General features: G+C 57.4%; 2 protein-coding genes across 2 annotated transcripts; one reads left to right on the top strand and one right to left on the bottom strand.

Moving 5' to 3' along the window:
• The first annotated feature begins 1,823 nt into the window (after positions 1-1,823).
• On the top strand, positions 1,824-2,126 carry LOC136455564 (uncharacterized). The gene has a single exon (XM_066455535.1). The coding sequence runs from the start codon at positions 1,824-1,826 to the stop codon at positions 2,124-2,126; it is 303 nt and encodes a 100-aa protein (XP_066311632.1).
• Positions 2,127-6,310: 4,184 nt separating this feature from the next.
• LOC136455563 (basal body protein 10-like) lies at positions 6,311-9,508 on the bottom strand. The gene is made up of 7 exons (XM_066455534.1): positions 9,167-9,508; positions 8,833-9,081; positions 7,506-8,360; positions 7,166-7,415; positions 6,835-6,909; positions 6,670-6,757; positions 6,311-6,575 (listed from the first exon to the last, which is right to left on the bottom strand). Exons 1-7 carry the CDS (start codon positions 9,506-9,508, stop codon positions 6,311-6,313), a joined length of 2,124 nt encoding a protein of 707 aa, XP_066311631.1.
• Between the last annotated feature and the right edge of the window lie 238 nt (positions 9,509-9,746).

Raw genomic sequence — 9,746 nt, 5'->3', positions numbered from 1 at the left:
ATCTTCAACCACGCTAGCTAGAACATCACGGCAGTGGCGATGCTACTCCGAACTATGCCCGAGCCCTCTACCACGGAGGGCGACGGGTCCACGGCGAGCTCCGAGACCTCCTCGAGACCGCTGTGGTGCAGCAGGCCGAAAGCTCTGCCTCTTGACGGCACGGAGGCATCTCGGAACTTCCCACGACACCGCCTCAGTAGGATAGAGAGGCCTCAATTTGTCCCGAGCTCGCTCGGGCACCGACAGCCAACAGGGCCCCCTTGGTGCACGACTGCCTCGATGACCGACGTGAGGCGCAAGGTGACCACGATGTGGTCAGCAGATGACGGTGCCACGACAACAATGGGCCCGCCCGAGGCTACCACCCGCACTGAGGCAGTCACTATGATAGTGGGGAGGACCGTAGTCCTTCTCCTAGGCCACCTAGCCCTCGAGTCTTTAGCAGAGCCATCCGCGGTGCTCACTTCCCGACCCAGTTTCGGCAACCAGCCAACCTCGCAAAGTACAGTGGCGAGACCAACCCTGAGCTATGGCTGGCTGATTATCGCCTGGCTTGTCAGCTAGGCGGCGTGGACGATGACCTGCTCATCATCCGCAACCTCCCCTTGTTCCTGTCAGACTCAGCATGAGCCTGGCTCGAACACCTCCCTCCCTCATAGATCCACAACTGGCGCGACTTGGTAAAGGTCTTCGTCGGGAATTTCTAAGGCACATACGTGCGCCCCGGGAACTCCTGGGACCTCAAGAGTTGTCGCCAGAAGCCGGACGAGCCTCTCTGAGACTTCATCTGACACTTCTCCAAGCAATGCACCGAGTTGCCCCGCATCGGTGACTAGGAAATTGTCCACGTGTTCCTCTCTGGCACCTCGTGCCGAGACCTGGTCTGAGAGTTAGGCCAGAACATGCCGACCTCGGCGGTCACACTCCTCGACATCGCCACCAACTTTGCCTCGGGCGAATAGGTCGTCGGGGCCATCTTCCTCAATAATGATGTCAAGGGGAAGCGAAGGGACGAGGCCCCCAGGGCCTCAGCCTCGCACCTCCCCAAGAGAAAGAAAAAGGGTCACCAAGGGAAGCAGGAGGTCCTCGAGGCCAGTCTAGTCGTGGCCACAGATCGCAAGAACCCCCAAGTCCCCGCCAGAGGCCCCAGGCTCTTCGATGACATGCTTAGGAAGCCCTACCCTTACCACCAGGGCCCGGTGAAGCACACCCTCAAAGAGTGCACCATGCTCCGACGTTACTACACCAAGCTCGGGCTCCCCAACAACGATGCCAAGAAGAAGGGCGCCGCGATAGGGACGATGAGAAGGACGACGGGTTCCCCGAGGTGCACAACGCCTTCATGATCTTGGCGAGCCTTCAGCGTGCCTCATGGCACGCCAGCAAAAGAAGGAGCACCGGGAGGTCTTCTTGGTTAAGGTGGCCACTCCCCAGTACCTCGACTGGTCTCAGGAGGCGATCACCTTTGATTAGGGTGACCACCCCAATCATGTCCCAAACCCTGGGCAGTACCCGCTCGTCGTCGACCCGATCATCGGCAACACCCGACTCTCTAAGGTGTTGATGGACGAAGGTAGTGGCCTCAACATCCTCTACGTCAACACCCTAGTGCTCCTAGAGCTTGACCAGTCACAACTCCGAGGCAACGCCGCGCCCTTCCATGGCATCGTGCCGGGGAAACGCTCGTGGCCCCTCGGGTGCATCGACTTGCCCGTCTACTTCGGCACTCCCTCCAACTACCGCAAGGAGGTCCTCACCTTCGAGGTGGTTGGGTTCAAGGGGACCTATTATGCCATCTTGGGTGCCCATGCTACGCCAAGTTCATGGCGATCCCCAACTACGCCTACCTCAAGCTCAAGATGCCAGGCCCTAATGATGTCATCACTATTGAGTCCACATACGAGCATGCATACGACTGCGACATCGAATGCATCGAGTACGCCGAGGCTCTCGTGGAGGCCGAGACCCTCATCATCAACCTCAACCGGCTTGGTAGCGAGGCGCCTAACTCCAAGCGTCGCGCCGGGACTTTCGAGCCCACAGAGGTCGTCAAACTCATCCTGGTCGACCCCACCTGCTCCAACGGCCGAGCACTGAGGATTAGCGCCACCCTCGACAGCAAATAGGAAGCCGTGCTTGTCGACTTTCTCTGCGCGAACGAAGATGTATTCGCGTGGAGTCCCTCGGACATGCCGGGCATACCAAGGGAGGTCGTCGAGCACACCTTGGACATCTGGGCCGGCTCCAGACCGATGAAGCAGCGCCTGCGATGATTCGACGAGGAAAAGCACAGGGCCATCGGCGAGGAGGTGAAGAAGCTTTTGGCTACAGGATTCATCAAGGAAGTATCCCATCCAGAGTGGTTAGCTAATCCTATATTAGTTAAAAAGAAAAATGGGAAGTGGAGGATGTGCGTAGACTACACCGGCTTGAATAAAGCATGTCCAAAAGTCCCATTCCCATTACCTTGAATTGACCAAATCATCGACTCCACTACGGGATGCAAAACCCTATCTTTCCTTGATGCATATTCCGGTTACCATCAAATCAAGATGAAAGAATCTGACTAGCTCGCAACTTCTTTCATCACCCCATTCAGCATGTACTGCTATGTGACTATGCCGTTCGGCCTTAGAAACGCAGGGGGCACATACCAGCGATGCATGACCCAGGTCTTTGGTGAGCACATCGGGCGAACCATCGAGGCCTATGTGGATGACATCATGGTCAAGTCTAGAAAGGCCAGTGATCTCGTCGATGACTTGGAGGTAGCCTTCAAATGCCTCAGAGAAAAGGGCATCAAGCTCAACCTCGAGAAGTGTGTCTTCGGGGTCCCCCGAGGCATGCTCTTAGGATTCATAGTCTCGGAACGTGGCATCGAGGCCAACCCAGAGAAGGTCTCGGCCGTGACCAACATGGGACCAATCCAAGACCTCAAGGGAGTGCAGAGGGTTATGGGATGCCTTGCAGCCCTAAGCCACTTCATCTCGCACCTTGGCAAAAAAGGCTTGCCTCTGTACCGCCTCTTGAGGAAATCTAAACATTTTTCTTGGACCCCCGAGGCCGAAGAAGCCCTTACCAAGCTCAAAGCACTACTCACCAATCCTCCCATCTTGGTGCCGCCAACCAAGGGCGAGGCCCTCTTACTCTATGTCACCGCAACGACCCAAGTGGTCAGCGCGGCTGTAGTGGTCGAGAGGCAGGAAGAGGGGCATGCTCTACCCATCCCATGACCTATTTACTTCATCAGTGAGGTGCTCTCTAAGACTAAGATATGCTACCCCCACATCTAGAAATGGATCTACGCCGTAGTCTTGGCTAGACGCAAGCTGCGTCACTACTTCGAGTCCCACCCGGTGATCGTGGTGTCATCTTTCCCCCTAGGAGAGATAATCCATAACCGAGAGGCCTCGGGTAGGATAGCCAAGTGGGCCGTCAAACTCATGGGGGAAGCCCTATCTTTTGCACCTCGAAAAGCAATTAAATCTCAGGTCTTGGCCGATTTTGTGGCTGAGTGGACCGACACCCAACTGCCACCTGCTCAAGTCTAGGTGGAATGTTGGACCATGTACTTCGACGGGTCCCTAATGAAGACTGGGGCAGGTGCGGGTCTGCTCTTCATCTCACCCCTCAGAGTGCATATGCGCTATATGATTCGGCTCCACTTCGCCGCCTCCAACAATGTAGCCGAGTACGAGGCCCTCATCAACGGCTTGCAGATCACCATCAAACTTGGAGTGCGGCGTCTCGACATACGCGGTGATTCGTAGCTCATCATCGATCAAGTGATGAAGGAGTTGAACTGCCATGACCCCAAAATGGAGGCATACTACAAGTTGGTATGTCTCCTAGAATACAAGTTCGACGGTCTCAAACTCAACCACATTGCGTGAAAATTCAATAAGGCCACGGATGAACTGGCAAAGATGGCGTCGGTGCGGGCCTCGGTCCCCCCAAATGTCTTCGCCAGAGACCTCCACAAGCCTTCCATCAACTGCGCCTCAGTGGCAGAAGAGGGCCCACCGGTCGAGCCCATCGCAGTGCCCGAGGCCCCCTCTGTCACTGAGACCCCTACGGCCGAACTCGAGGCCATGGAAGTCAACGCGGAGCCTCCCGAGGCCAACCAGGGCATGGACTGGCGAGTCCCGTTCCTTGATTGCCTCGTTCGAGGAGAGCTTCCTGCAGACAGGACCAAAGCCCGATGGCTTGCGCAACAAGCCAAAACTTACATCCTCAGCAACGGCGAGTTGTACAGGCGAAGCCCATCTCGCATCCTCCAACGATGCATCACCACCAAGGCAGGCCAAGCCCTACTCTGGGACTTGCACGTAGGAGCCTACGGGCACCATGCGGCGCCTCGGACACTCATCGAAAATGCCTTCCGCCAAGGGTTCTACTGGCCAACGGCGGTTGTTGACGCCACCAAGTTGGTACGCTCCTGCGAGGGATGCCAGTACTATGCACGGTAGACGCACCTCCTGGCCTAAGCCCTCCAAACCATCCCCATTACATGGCCATTCACCGTGTGGGGGCTCAACATTGTTGGGCCTCTACAGAAGGCCCTCGGGGGCTATACCCATTTGTTGGTTGCAATCGATAAGTTCTCCAAGTGGATCGAGACTCGTCCGATCATTTGAATCAAATCTGATCAAGCAGTGCTGTTCTTCACTGATATTATCCATAGGTTCGGGGTTCCAAACACCATCATCACTGACAATGGGACACAATTCATCGGCCACAAGTTCCTAACGTTCTACGACAACCACCACATTCGTGTGGCTTGGTCGGCCATAGGACACCCTAGGACAAATGGCCAAGTAGAATGTGCCAACAGCATGATCCTACAGGGCCTCAAGCTAAGAATATACAACTGGTTGAAGAAATTTGGCAAGAAATGGCTTGCCAAACTCCCATCGGTCATCTAGAGCCTGAGGAACACTCCGAGCCAAGCCACAGGGTTCACACCATTCTTCTTAGTCCATGGAGCCGAGGCCATCCTCCCCACTGACTTGGAGTATGGCTCCCCGAGGCTACAGGCCTACAACGAGCAAAGCAACCGCACTGCCCGTGAGGACGCCCTCGACCAACTGGAGGAAGCCTAAGACGTTGCGCTGCTACACTCGGCCAAGTACAGCAAGCCCTACGATGCTATCAAGCCCGGCACATTCAAAGCCGAGACCTGAAGGTGGGCGACCTGGTGCTGAGACTAAGGTAGAGCAATAGGGGCCGCCACAAGCTGACCCCACCATGGGAAGGGCCGTACATCCTCGCCCAAGTACTGAAGCCCAGGACCTACAAGCTAGCCAATGAGAAGGGCAAAATCCTCACCAACACTTGGAACATAGAACAGCTACGTCGCTTCTACCCTTAAATTTCTAAGCATTATATACATTGTTTCTCGAAATACAATAAAGAGGCGTTCTTTAGTTGTTCTAATTTTTCGAGAAACCCCCCACGCGAGATCGGCGTTATGGTAACGCTATAGGGGAGACTCGGCTCTGCCTCTGCAGAGGTGCCAACCATGGGGCTCAAATGAGACTCGGCTCTGCCTCTGCAAAACCGAGCATCCCCCGGGGGCTAGAAGGGGGACCCCCCCTAAGTCCTGGAACCGTTTTTAGTCATTTTCTGACAAATTTTTACCCCAAACCCTCTCGTGTTCTCTGACAAATTGATTGTCAAAAACCTAAGAACCAAAAGTTTGTCTCAGGGCTAAAAGGTCGGTAGAGCCGCGAGACAGCCTACGCCTCTAGGCTACGGCAACTCCCTCACCACCTTTTGCCCGAGGGGCAGCTTAGGCTCTGAGGAAGTTTTTTGCAAGAGATATGTTCAAAGACGAGACAGAGGGAAGAGGCTTAGAAATGAGACTCGGCTCTGCCTTTGCAGAACCGAGCCTCCCTCGGGGGCTAGAAGGGGGGATCCCCCCTAAGTCCCAGGCACCATTTTTTAGTCGTTTTTCAAAAAAAAATTCTACGCCAAACTCTCTAGCGTGCTCTGACAAATCGATTGTAAAAAATCTAAGGACCGAAAGTCTGTCTCAGGGCCAAAAGGCCGGCCGAGCCACGAGATAGCCTACGCCTCCGGGCTACGGCAACTCCCTCACCACCTTTTACCCGAGGGGCAGCTTAGGCTCCGAGGAAGTTTTTTGCATGTGATATGTTTAGAGATGAGATAGAGGGCAGAGGCTCAGAAATACAATAAAAATGATTAAAAAGCATATACACATGAGTACTTTAAAAGGCCTCGATGGCCACAAGCATTATGATACGGTTACATAAGTCCTAATCCGTTTACATGACCCCTTTGGCCCAGGTCAGAACTCAAGGTCGCCAGCGTCGGCGCTCGGTGCAGGAGGAACCACCTCCTCTTCGAACAGCTTGGCCAGCGCCGTGCTAGGGGCCTCAGCCAACTCCACCAGCCTCATGACCTCCTCCTCGGCCTCCTCATCATCCTTAGCCAAGATGTAACCGTCGCTAATGGCCTCGAGGTCGATGCCGGTGTAGTGCGAGGAGATGATGGTTAGGGCGCGCTTGACGCCCGTATGCAGCGCCCCTCGGAGCTGCTCGTGGACTCGACCGCTCAACGCGATCAAGCGGCTCTCGAGGGAACTGCTCGATTCGACCCCCCCCTCCGACCTCTAGGGCCTCGAAGGCGGTATGGGCGGCGCTCTACAGCGCGTTGTGCTCCCCGATCTCAGCCTCGAGCACCGCCTGCACTTCAACGGAGGCCTCAGCTGCCTGGGAGACCTCCTTCTCCAACCCTGCGCCAAGACAAGCGGGATGGGGTTAAGCACAAAAGGAAATAAGCCGAACAGAGGTGCACACCTACGAGACTCACCTTCGGCTTTCTCCCTCCAGTTTTGGACCTCAGCTTGAGAGGCCTCGGCGGCCCTGCAAGCCTCCCTCTCTAGCTCTGCGTCACATCAGGGAGTTAGGGGTCGAACGCAAGAAGAACAAATAAAACAAGAGGCGCGGCTCAACAGGACTCACCCTCCGCCTTTTCCTTCCAGGCTAAGGCCTCGACCTGAGAGGCCTCAGCCACTTTGAGGGCCTCTGCCAGGGCACCTTTCGGCAACATATGCATGCCCTACTCCGCACCCAGCTGCCAGCGATGGCCTTGGCAGAGGCCGTCGCTTCTTCGGCCTGGGACCTGAAGGTGTCCCGCTCACCGGCCACCCGGGTTAGCTCCTCCTCTAGCTCCTTGATCCGCGCCACCAAAGGGATGGCCTGCTCCTGAGCCATGGCCGCCTCGGCCTTCATATCAGCACAGCAAAGACGGAGGTCCTCCACCTCCATGCTCCGCGCCGATAGAAGATCATTGGCATTGGTGAGCAGGTCCTTCTGCTGCCAAAGCTGGTCCCAGATGTCCCTCTCCCATTGGAGGAACAATGACTTCCTGAGGGATCGGGCCTTGAGCTCCTGGATAGGCAGAACAGATGTCAAACACCACAAGAAAACTTAGGAAAAAGACGACACAGCACCGGAAAAGAAAGCACGCACCTAGGCAACCCCGAGCAGAGCGTCGGCCATGACGGATAGCGCTGTCCGCAGCGACCGCTCTGCCAGATAGTGGAATTGCTCGAAGGAGTCCCAGCGTCCCCCCTCGACCACGTCCTCAAGGGCGAACAGAGGCTCCCCCTCAGGGTCATCCTGGCTCTGCCACAAGACCCGCGGGCTATCCCACTTGTGGGGCTCAGGTCGTACCCAGACGAGGGCTGAGCTCCCCTCGCTAGAGGTTAGAGCTGGCGGCTCTATGGTGCTAGCCGCCTCGGCATCTGCCACCTCCTTCCCCCAGAAAGTATCATCAGAAGAGATCGAATGGACCTCCGCCTCCCGGGCGTTCTCCGGTGACGGCGGCAGGTCATGGACCAAGGGCGGTACCGAAGCTTGCCCCGCCTCCGTCTCCACATCTTGGGCCGCCTGCTCTGCCGTGCCCAAGCCAGCCTCCGCCACCTCAGCCTTAGTGGTCCCGGGAGCTCCGGCCTCCGCCACCTTGGCCTCAGTGGTCCTGGATGCTCTAGCCTTTGCCACCTCGGCCTCGGTGGTCCTGGACGCCCTAGCCTCTGTCGCCTTGGCCTCGGAGGTCCTAAGGGCCTCGGCCTCGCCCTCGGTGGCCTCAGCAATTAAGGGCGCCTTGGCTTCATCTGGCATGAGGGCCTCGGCCTCATGGGGCGTAGGCGCCTCCTCCCCCGCTTGCTTCGTGGCCGCCTTGGTAGCCTCTCCTTGGGCATCCGACTCCTTTGGGTCGGCCCTGGCCGAGGCTGCGCCATGCTGTATGGCGGCTTGTGCCTCCATCACCCATTGGGTGGTGGAGCTGGTGCTCACCTTGAGCGCCTTACGTGGTGCCAGGGCGGGCGCTTCCACCTAACGCTTCCGGCTGAAGGCAAAGCATTCATGAGGTCAGCGCACAGCCAAAGAATGAGTGGAAGATGCTGCAAACTCCATTGACAAAACACTTACCTCGAGCAGGGACACAACACCTTCTGCACTACGCCCCTCATCCTCTGCAACAGCGGTAGCGGCAGTGGTGGCATGGCCTTTGTGTCCGCCGGTGCCAGACAGCCCTCACCGAACTCCAGCGCCCCCTCGGCCCGCTGTGGAGGTGGTTGCGTCGCCCCCGCCGCCGCCTGCTCCACCTCCACCGTCGAGCCCACTGGGCTGATGGCGCGCTTCCCTAATGCCTGTGCCTCGGGCATGTCGACCTCGGCCCTGGGGTGGGAGACCGCCGGCCCTGAGGCATCCTCCCCTCCTCCTCCTAGAAACACTAGGCTACTGGCCGATGCCCTAGGCATCGTCCCCTAACGTCAGGGAGATGGTCTAGGGTACCCCGCCCCACCTCGCCCTCGTCGTCATCGCTCGAGGAATTCGACAATGACAGTGACAGAGATGGCTCCACCGGGAGACCATCGTGCCTTTGCTGCCGGCGACGTTTCTCTAGCTCATCGCACTCAAGGTTCTTCCTCTTGCACCTTGCCTCCTTGGCATCCTTCCGCATCTTCTGTGCCTTGGCATGCGCCCTGTTCACCGCCCGCCGCTCTGCGTCCTCGGGAACGGGCGGCGAGGAGGCTCGCACATCCCTTATCCCCTATAGGAACAGCAAACGCGAATAAGGGAACAGGAAAATGCAAGGAGCAAGGAGGCCTCGGGGGTAGCAGCGACGCGTGACTCACCAGAGAGATGTACCCCCACATCGGGCGCATTAGAAATGGGGACAGACCACTACTCCTCAGCCACCCCTCCACTGTCTCTCTCACTCGATGTAGAATCTCCTCGTCGGAGAGGGTGACGGTGGACAATCGGACGCCATCTATCGACTCGTCTGGTGTCATCTCGAACAGGCGCTTCCACCAAGCCATCAGCGACAGCACCCTCCAGCAATGGAAGGCCGCCACGACCATAGCCGTCGTAAGGCCATGGCTGCGTAGCCTCTCTAGCGCCTCCAGGAGCGGCCACAGCTTGGGCTGATCAGCCACCAGGACGTCATACCTCCACCTCTCCAGCTGACTCTCCATGACCCACCCGGTATAGGGGGGAAGTCCGCTATCGTCATTATGGAAGTAGAACCAGCTGTTGTACCAGCAACGGTTGGACAACACGAGCTAGGCCAGGATGTAGAGGAGCTACTGGTCTTGGTGCACTTGGAGAGTGCAGCTGCCGGCCCTCATCGCCATCCGCGTGCCCGTCGTGCCCATCGGCTTGGTGGTGAGCCCTGCCCGAAAGAGCTAGAGCCACAGCTCCTAGTGGGGGGCA

This window comes from Miscanthus floridulus, chromosome 5 (assembly GCF_019320115.1).
Source record: "Miscanthus floridulus cultivar M001 chromosome 5, ASM1932011v1, whole genome shotgun sequence".
Classification (NCBI taxonomy): domain Eukaryota; kingdom Viridiplantae; phylum Streptophyta; class Magnoliopsida; order Poales; family Poaceae; genus Miscanthus; species Miscanthus floridulus.
This window is presented reverse-complemented; position numbering and strand designations above follow the sequence as displayed.